Genomic DNA, 17,192 nt, shown 5'->3' with positions numbered 1-17,192 from the left:
TCCAGTTGAAGAAGTACATGGCTTTACTGGCTCTTCAAGCATCCTTGAACCTGGTTTAGGTTATCGCTGGGTGCGTTCACACTGCACTACATAATCCACTACATAATGGATTTCTTACACAGTAGAAATTCAGTTGCAAAGTGCATGGTGTAGTGCAGTGAGAATGCACCGTTTGCACTGGACCTCCCCCTGTCGCTGCGTAACTGTTGCTCTCGCCTCTGTGCCCTGTAACAGATATCCCGCCACCTCGTGCGACCCCTGATGGCGATGAGCCTGGCATTGCAGAGTCAGGTGCAGGAGTTGGCATCCTTGCTGCTCCGGAAGGACGCCGAGATTGAAGACTACCAGGAGAGCGGGGCTGCTTTAAGTCGAGGTGAGGAGGGTGCTACCTGCACTCCGGACTGCTTTGGAACGCAGACTTCCTTCCTCCCTTGCTCAGCGTGGCAGCTTTTGGCCATTACCCAGCTGTGTCTTTGCAGCGGCTGCAAACCAGTTACTAGAAGCTTTGGGGTCAGTGCCCTAAGGATGGAAAAAGCTGGACACTGACCAGTAGCTGAAATCCACGGAGGACAGCCAAAGTCCACCCTTTTCTCTGAATGTGTGGCTGGGATCCAGGAGGCTGGCACTGTGTCGGTTAGTAAAGGAACCTGAGCGGAGTCGGGCTGTTCTTTCTTAGGTGGAGGAAGAACAATTGTGGGTTCCTTTGACTTACCCCTCCCAGCATTGCAGCCAAGCCCGTATGTTTGCTACTTGTGGATGTGCAATAGTAGCGATGTCTGGTGGGTGTCACTCCCGGCTGCTACGGCCCAGAGAATAGAAAGGTCCAGGCCATTCAGGTAGGAACTGGGTATGTCAGCGATGCTGGGATCAGGGTTTAGTTCTCTGAAAGCAGCGTTCCTAGGAGAGTCATAGCCACCCTGTCTTCATCTCATCCACAAAGAATAGCTATGATATGGTTCTGTGGGATACCTCCCTTCCCTAACCCATTAGTGTGGAAAGTCTCCTAGGGCTTCTCAGCTGGTACAGCCTGTGTCCTGCCCAGTATCCTTGAGCAGATGCTGGTTGCAGTCTCCTTGAGCTGTCTGCCCAGTCTCCTTGAGCAGATGCAGGAGAGCCAGTTTGGTGTAGTGGTGAAGTGTGCGGACTCTTATCTGGGAGAACCGGGTTTGATTCCCCACTCCTCCACTTGCAGCTGCTGGGATGGCCTTGAGTCGGCCATATCTCTGGCAGAGGTTGTCCTTGAAAGGGCAGCTGCTGTGAGAGCCCTCTCCAGCCCCACCCACCTCACAGGGTGTCTGTTGTGGGGGAGGAAGGGAAAGGAGATTGTGAACCGCTTTGAGACTCTTCGGAGTGGAGGGTGGGATATAAATCCAATATCTTCTTCTACCTCACAGGGTGTCTGTTGTGGGGGAGGAAGGGAAAGGAGATTGTAGGCCGCTCTGAGTCTCTGTCCTTGAAAAGGCAGCTGCTGTGAGAGCCCTTTCCAGCCCCACCCACCTCACAGGGTGTCTGTTGTGGGGGAGGAAGGGAAAGGAGATTGTAGGCCGCTCTGAGCCTCTGTCCTTGAAAGAGCAGCTGCTGTGAGAGCCCTCTCCAGCCCCACCCACCTCACAGGGTGTCTGTTGTGGGGGAGGAAGGTAAAGGAGATTGTGAACCGCTCTGAGACTCTTCGGAGTGGAGGGCGGGATATAAATCCAATATCTTCTTCTTCTTGCTGTTCCCGTTTGTTGTCTGTATAGACCTGTAAGTAGCTGCTGACTGTCAAATGGAATTACATGATCATCACTGGCTTCCATTTGAGACTGTCTGGTAAGGGATAAGAATCAATAAACTAACTTGTAAGCAGAGGGCCTGTGTCGGATTCCCTGTCGTTTATACATTTTCAGGGTTATACTCTTCTAGCTAAGTTGCTTCTTTGGGGTGTCTTTGTTTTTGGTCAGGGAAATATGGTTCAGACTTCTAGTTTCCGTTCTTAACGATTCTTGGGGACAAAATCTAATATCCTTCCCTCCACAATCAAGAGGCATTGCTTCTCCAGACAAATCTATGTGCACACTGATTTCCATTATTGATCGCTGAAAACATTAAAGTAGTGGTACGCGTCTGTTATGTCACTTCTCTTAGTCCAGTTCTGTTTTGGTGTGAAGTGACAAACCCAAGCGGAGCCAGGTATTCCTGAACTATATCGACAGGGGATTGCTCTCATGTACAAGCTGTTCTTTCTCAGAAGGGATAAACATGCCATGGTGATTCAGTTGTCCTCAGTCATCCTGGGTGGGACCACTGGATTTATAGTGCCTGTGCCCAGCAGCTGGGTGAAAAAAATTTTTTTTCACTTCTTGGAAGTTTAATTGTAGTGATTTGTGTAACAGGACAAGAAACAGCTGTTACCTCCTCACAGCAGTCCAGTGTAGTAGGTTGTCCTGTCTCTCTCTCGGCTTGGCTTCGCGAATGAAGATTTAAGAAGGGTGCAGTAGTCCACGTCTGCTGCAGGCTCGCTGGTGGCTGACAGGACCAATGCGGGGCAGGCAGGTCCGGCCACAGCGGCTGCAGGGAAAAGTCTGATTTGGGGTTGGTGCTGTAGCAGTGCGATTCTTCCTCAATCTCCTTTTGTCCTCAAGACCAGCTATGCGTGCGTTCTCAAAGGAAGAGACAGCCTGGTGGATGGTGTGCCTCCATGCTTTGCGATCTGAGGCTAGGTCAGACCACTGGTGATGGTTGATGCGACAGGTGCCAAGGGATTTCTTCAAGGAGTCCTTGTACCTCTTCTTTGGTGCCCCTCTATTTCGATGGCTGGTGGAAAGTTCGCCATACAGAGCAATCTTGGGAAGGCGGTGGTTTTCCATCCTAGAAATATGCCCTGCCCAGCGCAGCTGCGTCTTCAACAGCAGTGCCTCGATGCTTGTAACCTCCGCCCTCTTGAGGACTTCAGTGTTGGTCACAAAGTCACTCCAGTGGATGTTGAGGATGGTGTGAAGGCAGCGCTGATGAAAGCGCTCAAGGAATTGCAGGTGACAACGGTATAGGTTGTCCTATATGTGACACAGAGATTGGGCTGGAAGTGGGTTTCTCAGACCACTCAGGGAGTCAGCAATTGGAACTTGAACACTAGTCTCTTAGGAGCCAGGTTTAACACTATGTGCATTGGATTTGTTATATGCAATGGATTTTGTGTTGTGCCATGCCCTTATGGTTACTGATAGCAACCCTGGACAGTACCTGTGACTGGGGAACTGTGATCTAGTACTTTGTGGGCTTGACTTGGGTGAGTGGCTGGCTAATCTTCAGGAGTTCATCAATCACTCCTTTGCTGGGAAGGTTCTTGGAGGTAGGCTTTTTGTCATTGTGTCAAGGATTCAGCTATCAGCGTGGCATGGGTAGGGTCAGAACAAGAACCCTGGGAGGAAGCTTGCGCCTCTGCCCAAATCAGAGCCTTGCTCACGTCAGTCGTCTTGTCGCTTCCCTTGCAGAACGTCTGAAAACAGAACCTTTCAAGGAAGAATCCTTTCTGCAGAGATTTGAGGACAAGGTAGGAGAACTTATTGTTCTTATTTGGTATGCACGTGTTGGACAAAAGGTCTGCTTCTCTGATTCTGGCACAAAATAATGCAGGCTATTGTGAACTCTAGTTGGTTGGTGCTTCTCATTATAACGGGTTGTAAAAAAAATGGGGTACTTTATTTCTCCCAGCCTTTGCTTTTCCCTTCCAATTGTTGTCTTTTTATGTAGCAGTATTTGTTTAGTATTGATACCAGTAAACACTGAACTGCAGTGAACGTGGTTGTGGTTAATTATAGGCCAGCATGGTTCATTTAGCAGGGAACTGGGCAATATGTCTTATGATGTGATGAGTAAACTAAATGAGTTATTGTGTGCAAAGTTAAAGCTTTGGTTGACATTAAGCTTGGATGATTGTGTCCTAGAGGTTGAATAAGCATGGAATCTAAGTGAGAACTCAGAGCATATTTTAATTATTTTTGTTACTATATGTACATCTTATTTTCTCTTGGGTTCATAGGTCTGCAAAGCAGGTTGCAAACAGTCTAAAATCAAAACATTTTAAAATCTTTAGGGTTTGTAGAATCTTTTGGGCTCAAGTGCCGTGTTCTACTGGAGAGAGTTTTTCTTCCAGACGTTTCATTCTCAGCTGCGGAGAACTTCCTCAGTGGCGTTGCAGCCGGAGCAGGCGCTCTGACCTTCTTGGCTGCTGTGCATTGAGTGAGGCCAGGGCTGCTGGAGAGCTGCTATTTCTAGGCTGGAGGGGGTGTGTTGAGAGCAGCCCTGGCCTCACTCAATGCACAGCAGCCAAGAAGGTCAGAGAGCCTGCTCCGGCTGCAACGCCACTGAGGATATTCTCCGCAGCTGAGAACGAAACGTCTGGAAGAAAAACTCTCTCCAGTAGAACACGGCACTTGAGCCCGAAAGATTCTACAAACCCTAATGATGTTGCCAGCCATGAAAACCTGAAATCTTTGATTCTAAAATCTGACAATCAAAACTGAACCATCAAGTCCTGACCTGGGTAACTCGGACAAGCCTGATCTTGTCAGATCTCGGTAGCTAAGCAGGATCAGCTCTGGCGAGTACTTGGGTGGGAGACCTGCTTTGAATATCAGAGATGGGAGGTGAGGGCAGGCTTTATTCAGCCACCTCTCTGAATATCCTCCAGGCGCCCAGTAGGGGTCAGTCGCCAGAAGTCGCCATGGCTTCCAGGCGCGGACGCACCCACACACAACCAAAGAAAAGAAAACTGAATCGTTAAAACAATGAACAGTCAACAACTGAACAGAATTGGCTAAAAAGTAACATTAACAATTTAGACTCAGCCAGTGTTCTTTTAAGCAATTCTGTAAGCCTAACCAAAATAAAACGGTCTTTACCTGTGCACAGTTAACAGTAACGTATGAATCTGACACACCTCTTTTGGGATAGTACCTCACAAGTGTAAAGCTGATTTACTTGTTCCGTCTTTCTGAAGAAATTGTGAGGAGCCTAGAGATCTCTAAGAGAATTCTCAGAGCCTCTATCCACTTATTTATTTATTTATTTATTTATTTATTTATTTATTTATTTATTTATTTATTTATTCATTCATTCTATGACTTATATCCCGCCCTTCCCATAAAATGGCTCAGGGCGGCTCACAACAAACGATAAAACAATAAACAAAGTGCAAAATTGTTACAATTAAAAAGTCAAAACATTTAAAAACCTTAAAATCTTAACATTAAAACTATACCGTATATTTCACTAAAGTCTGATAAGCTACATTAATCTAGTCAGGCGTAGGCTAGCCAGAAGAGGCTTGTCTTACAGGCCCTGCGGAACTGAGTAAGATCCCGCAGGGCCCTCACCTCTTCCGGCAGCTGGTTCCACCATGTGGGGGCCATTGTAGAAAAGGCCCTGTCTCTGGTTGTCTTGAGACGGACTTCTTTGGGCCCGGGGATGGTGAGAAGGTTTTGCGTCCCAGACCTCAGTACTCTCTGGGGAACGTGTGGGGAGAGACGGTCCTTCAGGTAGGCAGGTCCCAGGCCATATAGGGCTTTAAAGGTAATGACCAGCACCTTGTACCGGACCCGGTATATTATTGGAAGCCAGTGCAGAGCCCGAAGACCCGGCCGAATGTGCCCCCACCTTGGGAGGCCCAATAACAGCCGGGCCGCGGCATTCTGCACCAGCTGCAATTTCCGGGTCCGGCACAGGGGCAGCCCCATGTAGAGGGCATTGCAGTAATCCAACCTCGAGGTGACCGTAGCATGGATCACTGTTGCTAGGTCGTCGCGGTCCAGGAAGGGGGCCAACTGCCTTGCCCGCCTAAGATGAAAAAACGCGGACTTGGCAGTGGTTGCTGCCAAGTGGTTATGAGAAATGGTCACGAACAAGAAAGTTAAGCTGGTTCAAATGGGGAAAAGGAAACCCCCCTCTTCTTGGTCTCACTCTGTCTGTGCTTCCCGTCCATTTTCTCCACATCCTGTTGTCCTCCTCCCTTGGATGGCCCTGCTTTTAGCATTTTTCCTCCTTCCTTTCTCTACCCTTCTGGCTCTGCTTTTTGCCCCCTCCCACCATCCATGGTTGCTGTCCGCAGTCCTTGTCTTGCATACAGCCTTTCCCGCCACTTCTGTCCCCGTCTCCCATTACCTCTTAGGGGGTGTATTCCCCATCTCCAGCACAAATATAGGTTGCGATCTCACAGGACTGTCGCACAAGATCTCATCCACTTTTCTGGGTTGCTAGGTAATGCTATACCAAATAGTTAAGGACTCAAACTCAAGGCTCCTGAAAGGGCCCAAGTCCTTCTGCAGACGGCACCATTTTCCTTCCTCAGTGAATTTTCTTGTGGAAGCTGCAGAAAGGAAAGGATCTGCAGAACTGGAGGCCTTTCTATCCAGTCTATAGAATATTTTATCCTTTGCTCCGTTCCTGCTATTGTGGAAAGCCTCTAGGTGCCCATGTGAAAACTTGTGTGCCCACATTAGCCTCTGGTCTTGACAAAAGCAGTTGTTAAAACCCCCTCCAGTGCTATAAATGAAAGTCCTGGACACTCCTCAGTACTTTTAATAGAGCATAGCCTTTGCCTTTTTTGCGAAATCTTCCTTTTGTTGTGCCTTTTTTATTCCTGGTAATAGCCATACCCCATCCCACCATCTCCATGGTTGGTCTGCTGTTTGTGGTGCCATGGTGCCAACTAGTACTTCCCCTGATGCCCACCAAGCTTTTAAGAGAGTGGGTAGGGCCATTGTAAGGCAGAGCTTGTTATTGACTGTCATCATTCAAATGAAAGGGTTGTCTGCTGAAGGAGCAGGAGGAATGGTAAGCACCTGAGCTTTCCTTCGGTAGTGCGTGGTTCCATTCCTCCTTCAGGCTCTCCTTCTTCCCAGGAGGTGTGAGCAAGGCTGTATTCCATTTGGCTGTGCTGCCTGTGGAAGCCATTTTGGGGGATGGGGCACACCACTTTCTCTCAAAATTCCAGATGTGCCAACAGGCTCAAAAAGGTTGGGGGCCCCCTGCCCTACAGGCTAAAGAGCAGAAGGCTATAGTGAAGTCAGTTAACACGCTGAAAGGGCTGGCAAGTTGAATTTGGTTATAATGGTCGTATCAGACTGGCTTGTACCAGTGCTGGGGCTCAGGCTCGTGTTCTGGTCAGATGGGCCTATAATAATAATAATAATAATAAATTTTATTTCTATCCCGCCCTCCCCACCTTAGCGGGCTCAGGGCGGCTAACAGCGTATTACAAAACATACAGTGATATTATAAAAACATTTAAATCCAACAATATAAAACATCAACAATGAAACTACTAACATTAAAAACCAGTTCAATGATATAATTATTCTGCGGTGTGAATCTTCCGACCGCATTGGCGGCTCCTTAATTCTTGATCTTCCTAACAGTCCGGATGTGCCAGTTTAAAAAGGACGGTCTTGCAGGCCTAGTGTAATCCGCATGTCAGAAAGGCAGTGTGCCAATGTGAAACTCAAAACATTGGATTAATATCATTAAGACAGGATCAGTTTACGCCGTTTTATCCTGGGAAGATACCCCCTTAATTTTTTTCATGTGTTCAAGTAAGAGAGTTTATGGGAAGTAGGAAGAAGAACATTAGTCCCCAGCCTCCATACAAGGCCGTGCGTCTGACAGTAGAGTGGCTGTGTCTGATGGTGGAATCCCTGGTGCCGCAAGGAAATAGTGACTTGTGAGTGGCCCACGACACTTAGCTGGAGCCTGAATCATCTTGAATTTTTGATGAATTAAGAAGTAATAGGGAAGAAACTGAAAGCCTGCACTGATCTTTTAACAAGTGATTTTAGAGGGCACTATGTGATAGGCAATACGAAATAAAAGTTGGCCTTGACTTTCTGCTAAAGCTGCTGCTTGACAAGCAAGGAACAGCCCTTCCATATTCCTTTGGGCTGGTTGCCCCTACCCAAGAGCAGTAAAATGGCCGCTGCAAGTGCACTTGAGCATTCATTGTTCCCAGAAAAAATAATAATATTGCTAGTGCTTCTGCTGGCTCAGGCTGCCACAATTTGTGGCAAATGACAGTGAATATAGTCTAGCAGCCATATATGACATCCATCCTAACAGTGTCTCACAACACATCTTGCTTTTGCTCTATTTGGCTTTGCGGCTAACAAGTTGTGCAGGTTTTGTCTAAAGCAGGGGTGGCCAAACCGCAGGCTCTTTCACACATATTGTGTGGCTCTTGCCCTACCATTCCATCAGCAGGCTTGGAGAAGGCATTTGTCTCTTTAAATCACTTCTCCAAGCCAAGCAAGCTGGCAGCTTGGAAAACACATTTAAAGTTAAAGTTGCTTTCTCTCTACCTCTCCCTCCCCCAATCTATCTTCCTTCCTTCCTTCCTTCCTTCCTTCCTTCCTTCCTTCCTTCCTTCCTTCCTTCCTTCCTTCCTTCCTTCCTTCCTTCCTTCCTTCCTTCCTTCCTTCCTTCCTCCCTCCCTCCCTCCCTCCCTCCCTCCCCTCCCCTCCCCTCCCTCCCTCCCCTCCCCTCCCCTCCCCTCCCCTCCCTCCCCTCCCCTTCCCTCCTTCCTTCCTTCCTTCCTTCCTTCCTTCCTTCCTCCCTCCCTCCCTCCCCTCCCCTTCCCCCCTTCCCTCCTTCCCTCCTTCCTTCCTTCCTTCCTCCCTCCCTCCCTCCCTCCCTCCCCTCCCCTCCCCTTCCCCCCTTCCCCCCTTCCTCCTTCCCTCCTTCCCTCCTTCCCTCCTTCCTTCCTTCCTTCCTTCCTTCCTTCCTTCCTTCCTTCCTTCCTTCCTTCCTTCCTTCCTTCCTTCCTTCCTTCCTTCCTTCCTTCCTTCCTTCCTTCCTTCCTTCCCTCCCTCCCTCCCTCCCTCCCTCCCTCCCTCCAACATCTGACATGAATGTCTTGTGGCTCTCAAACATCTGACATTTATTCTACGTGGCTTTTGCATTAAGCAAGTTTGGCCACCACTGGTCTAAAGCATGGCCGACATAGGCAGGCTACATGAAAGTACCTATGAACCAATCATTCCAGAAGCAGCAATTCATTTGGTGACAGGGTAGCCTTCTTTCAGTACAGAGGATAAGCTTGTACACCTCTTCAGTGATTGACTTTAGATGTGCTTTCGCTGCAGTTAGACTTTTCCAAAAATACACACAGGCTGAAATGAACTTCTGTATATGATGTACATAACTGGATAGAAAACTATACTGAGAAAACCAGCCAGGGAAGCAGTGGGGCCCTTGGATGACCAAGGGGTAAAAAGATTACTGAAGGAGGATAGGGAAATGGCTGAGAAGCTGAATGCATTTTTTTGCCTCCATCTTCACTGTGGAAGACGAGAAGTGTTTGCCCGCTCCAGAACCACTTATTCTGGAAGGGGTGTTGAAAGACCTGAGTCAGATTGAGGAGACAAGAGAGGAGGTCCTACAACTGATAGACAAATTAAAAACTAATAAGTCACCAGGTCCGGATGGCATACATCCAAGAGTTCTGAAAGAACTCAAAGTTGAACTTGTGGATCTTCTGACAAAAATATGTAATCTTTCATTGAAATCTGCCTCCGTTCCTGAGGACTGGAAGGTAGCAAATGTCACCCCCATCTTTAAAAAGGGTTCCTGAGGAGATCTGGGAAATTACAGGCCAGTCAGTCTGACTTCAATACCGGGAAAGTTGGTAGAAACCATTTTCAAGGACAGAATGAGTAGGCACATTGATGAACACGGGTTATTGAGGAAGACTCAGCATGGGTTCTGTAAGGGAAGATCTTGCCTCACTAACCTGTTACATTTCTTTGAGGGGGTGAGCAAACATGTGGACAAAGGAGACCCAATAGATGTTGTTTACCCTCCAGAAAGCTTTTGATAAAGTTCCTCATCAAAGGCTCCTTAGTAAGCTCGAGAGTCATGGAGTAAAAGGACAGGTCCTCTTGTGGATCAAAAACTGGCTAATTAGTAGGAAGCAGAGAGTGAGTATAAATGGGCAGTCTTCGCAGTGGAGGATGGTAAGGAGTGCCGCAGGGCTCAGTACTGGGTCCCATGCTCTTTAACTTGTTCATAAATGATTTGGAGTAAGCAGTGAAGTGGCCAAGTTTGCAGATGACACTACATTGTTCAGGGTGGTGAGAACCAGAGAGGACTGTGAGGCACTCCAAAGGGATCTGTTGAGGCTGGGTGAGTGGGCGTCAACGTGACAGATGAGGTTCAATGTGGCCAAGTGCAAAGTAATGCACATTGGGGCCAAAAATCCCAGCTACAAATGCAAGTTGATGGGGTGTGAACTGGCAGAGACTGACCAAGAGAGAGATCTTGGGGTCATGGTAGATAACTCACTGAAAATGTCAAGACAGTGTGCGATTGCAATAAAAAAGGCCAATGCCAAGCTGGGAATTATTAGGAAGGGAATTGAAAACAAATCAGCCAGTGTCATAATGCCCCTGTATAAATTGATGGTGCGGTCTCATTTGTAATATTGTGTACAATTCTGGTCACCGCACCTCAAAAAGGATATTATAGCATTGGAAAAAGTCCAGAAAAGGGCAACTAGAATGACTAAAGGGTTGCAACACTTTCCCTATGAAGAAAGGTTGAAACGCTTGGGACTCTTTAGCTTGGAGAAACGTCGACTGCGGAGTGACATGATAGAAGTTTACAAGATAATGCATGGGATGGAGAAAGCAGAGAAAGAGGTACTTTTCTCCCTTTCTCACAATACAAGAACTCGTGGGCATTCGATGAAATTGCTGAGCAGACAGGTTAAAATGGATAAAAGGAAGTACTTCTTCACCCAAAGGGTGATTAACATGTGGAATTCACTGCCACAGGAGGTGGTGGCAACTACAAGCATAGCCAGCTTCAAGAGGGGATTGGATAAAAATATGGAGCAGAGGTCCATCAGTGGCTATTAGCCACAGTGTGTGTGTGTGTATATATATATGTAATTTTTTTGGCCACTGTGTGGCACAGAGTGTTGGACTGGATGGGCCATTGGCCTGATCCAACATGGCTTCTCTTTTGTTCTTGTGAGATCACAAGAATTAACTATTCAGTGCCAGTCTGTGCTGGGGTTTATAATGGGCTGGTTCTGTATCAAATTGACAAAGTGTACTGAGATTACTGGGAAAGTCAGATGAGAAGCATCTGAGACACTGGAAATGAAGCTGGTTTTCTGAAAAAGATTGTGTGAGGATGGATGGGTTTCCCTCTAGATGAAAAGTTATCAGAAAGGAACAACTGTTTTCATCTGGCCTCTTACCTGGGACTAGAAAGAATAAAGAGTATAGTAGGGTTGGTTTTAGGATCACCTTTCAAACTTTCAGGGGTTGCAACACAGGAGGTTACTTTTTAATATAAGAAGCTTAGGTTTTTGTTAAAAAAGGGAGAAATATTCATCTTCCTCTGATATTAAGTGCTGCTTGAAGAGGTGTCTGTCAGTCTAATGGCTGTAAGGGACTGTGATGTATCCATGCTAAGTAATGGCTGTCCTCCCCCGTCTGCCTTCCTTTTGCTGTCCTGCTCTGCTAGAGCTTTGCCTGGTCATCATGCTGTTCCTTGCTTATCAATGGTCACAAATGTGGACCATGGGGAACTGCTGTGCCTATAACCCTACAGCTCTTTGAGCCTGAGGGCAAGCCTGGACCTTTTGTACGAGACCAAGTTTAATTAACCACTCCTTTTCAAATAACCCAGATACAGTTTATTCAAATATGGCCTTCCCCTAAGAAATTTCCCTGGAATATTTTTACGCACCATGGTCTGTCTGTTGTGCTGCACCTCCGTCTGCTTCTGCACAGTTAGCGCCAGCAAACAGGATGCATAGGGTTCATGGGTCAATCTGGGCTGGGCCTGAAGGATGTGCCATCAAAATAAGCAGTGCCGAAGAGGAAGATAAACAAACAGGCAGCTCCCCAGTATGTCCGTCACTGCAGTAGCAGGCTAGGATAAGCAGACAGCAGAGACGGGGAGCACGGACATCTGCAAGGGAACACCCGCCCACTGATGTTCATAAGTGATGGGTCAAAGCTGCCGTTAGCACAGCTGGGAGGGCTGCCTGGGGGAAGGGGTTTCCCTCCCTATTGCTGGGGTTAAGATCTGGTCATAGGCTATGTGTGCACACAGCATGCACCTTGGTCTCATGCAAATTAGATAGTGGTTGAGGTACAGGTTTTGGGAGACCTGTGTTGCAGAATGGAGTCACTATGTCCTTGCATTATGTAGGGGATAGGAATGGAGGACAGGAATTACTTTTTAAAGATGAGGACTGAATTCACTTCAGGGGATAGCTATACCAGATTTAAACAGATGGAAGTCTTGATCCACCACCAAAGGGGGCTCTGAGAACTGCCATCCTGTGAGGGAAACCAGGGATCTCTACAAGAGCAGTCTTAGCAAGAGGAGTCTTTGGCAGAACCTGTGAGAGTTAATCATGTACAAAATGAATTCAGGTAGTGCTGATCTGCCACTGTGCGGCTGAGACTGGAGTTGGCAGGAGTGACGTGGTTGATCTGGTGGCTGCTCGCGTTGAGATAAGGAAACAGTGACTGATTTCACACTAGCCTCACTCCACAGCAGGCTTCCCTTTTTCTTGGGAGCAAGCTAGCGATTTTGCACAAGCTGCTCCACGCTGCCCTTTTTCGTTGCAGCAACCCCAAATTTGATGTGCGGCCGCCTAAAGCTGAACAGGTTTATGCTGCCGTGCATCGAATTGGGGGTCGCTGCACTGAAAAACGGTGGCACGGAGCCGCTTGTGAGAAATCGCTAGCTTGCTCCGGAGAAAAAAAAAGGGAAGCCTGCTGCGGAGCGAGGTTAGTGCGAAATCAGTCAATATTTCCTCCTTTTAGTTTGGGGTTGTCCCACACTGCCCCAGGTGGCACAGACTGGAAGCTCTGATCGGGACAGTTCTGGGAAGAGCCTGGACTGCCAGGTCTGATGAGGTTCTCACTGCAGCCTAACCTCACACAACACCTGCCTGCTCTCTGCCCAGCTCACCAACCTTTTTTATTAGTGTTAAAAATATTCTCCTTGAGAGAGGCAGCTATTCTTTGGCAGGCGGTAGCAATTCTCCTCATGCAATAGACACAGCCATGGCAGTGACGCTCAGTCCCTTGCCAGCTCCATTTGCAGAGGGAGGGAAAGGAAGCGCCGGTTCCTGTTGCCTCCTTCCTTCAGGGATTTTTTTTTTTTTCATTAGCTAGCAGAAAGTGGCTGCGGTTTTGTTAGAGTATTTTGCACGCAGCAGAAGAGCTGAAGGAGAGGGACAGGCAAAAACACAGGAATTAATAGACAAGAGAAACAGATGTATTCAATGGTGGATATATTTACCAGTGATAGTTTCCAATATTCAGAGTCGTTGCCAGGCCAAGGTCATACACAGTAATCAGTACACACTTCAGTAGATAACAGTATACAGCAGTAAGTATACACAGCACGATAGATAACAGTATACAGCAGTAAGTATACACAGCACGATCCAAGCACAGTAGCGTAGGATCCAACACCAGCAGTGATCGCTGCCACCCAGATAGTGGGCCTCACAGTACCCACAATCCTTACAGGCAGACTGAGCAGGCTCACTGAGCTTCCTTAAGTACACGTACCAATCATGCAACCTTACCAGAAGGTTGCATCAGCTTTGTGAGTCAGCACAAAGCCTAATTACAGGTGAGGTCATCCCACCTTACCTCAGTAACAGGTAACAGCTGGATCATGATGCAGCATGACTCAGCATGACATTGCAGAAACAACATTACTATTACTAAGATGGAGTCAGTCAGCCATTTTAGGACTGAGTTCCAACAGGTTTGCAGTTTGGAGAAGCATGGAAACGGAAGGTAGGGCACTATCCGGGGCGGCAGGCGGGCAGTGCCATCGGCTGCAGCACTTGGCAAGCAAAGAGCCTTCATAATTCCTCTCCGTTATCCCCTGCATTGCTTGGTTGGTGTCAAAAAAGAGAATGCAATCTTGATTTCCCCCTTCTTTTTATGATGTTTAGTGACGATTGCTAGGAGACAACTCTCGTGACTGCCTAAGAAGCTACGAGCTCTCCCCATTTTTGAGGCGCTTGGATGTACTGACAGTACGATGTAGGAGAGTTTTGTGCTTGGTTTGGGGAGATCCAGGTTCAGATCTGCCCTTGACCGTGAACCGTAATGGGTAACTGTGGGTCAGTCTCCACTGTCCGGATGGACTTTGCCTTGCAAGATTCTTGTGAGAACAAAAACAGGAAAACTGCATGTATGCTGCCCCTTCTGACCCTCGTAAAGATCACTCCTGGGGTTGTGTAATCAGTGTTGTGGAGCAGCCGTGCTGGTTGGTGATCTGGAGCGAGGAAGGACAAGGGGATACAATTGACTCTTTTCCTTGATCTCTGCTTTTGGAAGAGGGAGGAGTGATTTTACCCCCTTGCCTTTCTTCACTCCAGTCCTTACAATGTGTAGGACCGTTCCTCTGCATGGGTCAGAAACCCTGAGAATGACCTTTCTGCCGTTCAGAAGGGGCTGTGGGAAATGGAAAGGGATGTAGAAGAGCTCTTGTGTTCCGTGCTTATCTTTAAATAAGATATTTTAATATATTGTTAAAGAACCTGCATCCGTACATCGCAATAGACTGCAGTTAGTTGGTAGTGTGTGAGGGGGAAGGTTCTTCCATGTACAAAGATGCGCAGTATACAAAAATCTGATACCATGCATAGAAAACTTTTTACTTAAGGTAGCCTATGGTTCCCCATTTGCAGTCAGTAGTAGTACAGCCCAGAAAAGGCAATCCCACATATAATTTCTGCTCCGTTGAATTGAACTACTCAGGGGTCTGTGTATGCCATGATTCTTCACAAGCGCAGAACCAGCTGACGTGCAGTTAACCAGCTTGAAAATCTTGGAATTTATTTTTTAGAAAGCGACTTCTAGTAGTTCTTGTGGCTATAAAGGCAGACTGGGCAATGCTTTGCGAAATATCCGAAAGTCCAGTAGGAGTGGTCAGGCCAAGCCAGGCATTGTCCCTTGCCCCTGCAGAAACAGAAATGATTTGCATAGCAGCCCAATTCTGCCTTTCTTGGTATGGATTTTTGATCATTTTTATTGTAAGCGCAAAATATACACCATCCTGCTGTGTTTTTTCCATAGATGGAACAGCCCAGAGCTGGTCCTAGCTGCTAAAAACAAAGCCTCGATGAAATGTCTATCAGCATGGAAAGATACAAGTGAAGCCCAGCTTCTGTGCTGCTGGTGAGAAATCGAGGAGAAAGGCAACCCTTCTCAGTAGCATATTATGTAGTAACAACTATTACCTGCTTCAGTGACGCAATACGTGGTTGCCCAAATTAGAGCACGCAGGAGGCTGCGGGTATTCATGCCCTTACTTGGAATGCGTTGATGCTCCTTTTACCCCATCTGTTTGCCACTGAGGAGTCTGTCAAAGGATGAGCCACTGTATTTATTTATTTATTGATTTAGGCATAATCAGGTGAGGAGGGAGTTGGCTTGATGCAGTAACCACAGGACGTTTACCCTGGCTCGTGAGTCAGCTGGGCTGCATGCTGCCGAAACCAGACTGGGCACAGCAGCCCCTGAAATAGAGGCCAGACCGCAAGCGGAGAGCAAACCCCAGTGGCGGGAGCAGCTGGGCCTTTATTGGATGCAGCCCCGGAATATGCGTCTGCCAAACCTTTCTGTGTTCCTTTCTATGGGCTCCATTCTTGCAGCAGAGTGAGTCACAGCGGTGAGCGTCTGAATGGGTGTTCTGCTTGTGTTCCTTGTTTGGTTGAGGATATAGGAGCCGATTAGTTTCTGACTTGGGGCATTAGCTCTTCAGCACTTACATAATTTAGTTCAAAGATCTATTGGCCAGAAAGCACAGTGCCTAATCACCTTAGTCCTTCTACTCTTACGGCACAAATATTCTCTGTTGAGCAAGGACTGGAGAAGATCTATTCTTAATCCTCCACTTTCTGCTTTCTTCTATAACAGCAGAGCATGCTAGTGAAAGCGCACTGGCATCATCTGATGTTTTGTCAGGGGAAAAGTATGTACCGATCTGTACTCTGATCCATTATGCCCTTTTCTTCAGATATGCAGCTAAATGCTAGGATGATTTAAGACCCTTGAAAAATGGGTGACGGCCAGTTTGGTGTAGTGGTTAAGAGCGCAGACTCTAATCTGAGAGATCCGGGTTTGATTTCCCTCTCCTTCACATGCAGCTGCTGGTGTGACCTTGGGTCAGTCACAATTTCTTTCAGAGCAGTTCTTGAAAGAGCTCTCTCCGCTTCATCAACCTCACAGGTTGTCTGTTGTGGGGAGGGGAAGGAAAAGGAGACAGTGAGATAAGAGGGCACAAAATACCTTGAGCCACTGCTGGAGGAGTCAGCATTTTCTGGAGGGCTCAGAAATCAAAAGGGGTCCCTGATGTGTAACTTCCAGAACTCAGACTTCTATAAGTTCTCAGTTTCTCCCTATGTCTCCTAATTATTGATGGTCCTTGCTCCATTCCTTACTCCCCTCTCTCTCTCACCTTTTTTGCAGCAGTGTCAAAATATTTCAGTTTGGTTGAAAACCCCAAATATATAGATTATGTATAGAATTTAGATTGGGGGAGGGGCGCAGCAGAGTGTGCTCAGTTCTGCTTTGAGTGGAATACTTTGTAGGGGATCTCCAGTGAGTGTGATTGACCAGAACCTCAACATTTGGTGCTGATTTGTACTGGTCTCTCTGCTTGCGGTTGCTCACTGTCCTCATCCCTAAGCGTGCAATGGTGCTGCTTGTGGTATTTATCTTAATGTAATGTACAGCTTTTAATCCACGGAACAGGAAAACCAATGAGGGAAGCAGAGGCAGAAATCTGATTGCAAGTTATTGGGGGTGTGTCAAGGGGAATGTGTGCTGGATAAACCGGTCTGGAAAGGAGCAAATTCCAGAAAGATAAAAAAATTTAGCTAAGAGGACCGGTAACTGTGAGCTTGCTTGGCTGATGCCTGTCTTATGTGAAAGCTAATGTGGACATTAGACGTAGTTTATTGGGAAATGGGTGTGTTTTTGTTATTGTTTTCATTTCAGCACAGTGACAGGTGTATTTGATGAAGATAGCTGCATTGATTTTTTTTTTTGTCCACACGTGGTGCCATGTGAATGCTGCACTTAAGCATTCATTTTCAAACCTCTTATTTGAAACAGGAGGACATGATGTGAATCAGGGCTGTGCTGCAAACTCTGTCAGAGCTTCTTCCT

The 17,192-nt window shown here is 47.2% G+C and overlaps 1 protein-coding gene across 3 annotated transcripts in view; it reads left to right on the top strand.

Moving 5' to 3' along the window:
• NHEJ1 (non-homologous end joining factor 1) overlaps window positions 1-17,192 on the top strand; it is a 176,240-nt gene that overhangs the window by 13,667 nt on the left and 145,381 nt on the right. For all 3 annotated transcript variants that reach the window (XM_060261290.1, XM_060261289.1, XM_060261288.1), the window contains exons 4-5: window positions 235-373; window positions 3,471-3,529. In XM_060261290.1, coding sequence (XP_060117273.1) covers window positions 235-373; window positions 3,471-3,529 — 198 coding nt within the window. The remainder of the gene's footprint in view (window positions 1-234; window positions 374-3,470; window positions 3,530-17,192) is intronic.

The sequence above is a fragment of the Heteronotia binoei genome, chromosome 21 (assembly GCF_032191835.1).
Source record: "Heteronotia binoei isolate CCM8104 ecotype False Entrance Well chromosome 21, APGP_CSIRO_Hbin_v1, whole genome shotgun sequence".
NCBI lineage: Eukaryota > Metazoa > Chordata > Lepidosauria > Squamata > Gekkonidae > Heteronotia > Heteronotia binoei.
This window is presented reverse-complemented; position numbering and strand designations above follow the sequence as displayed.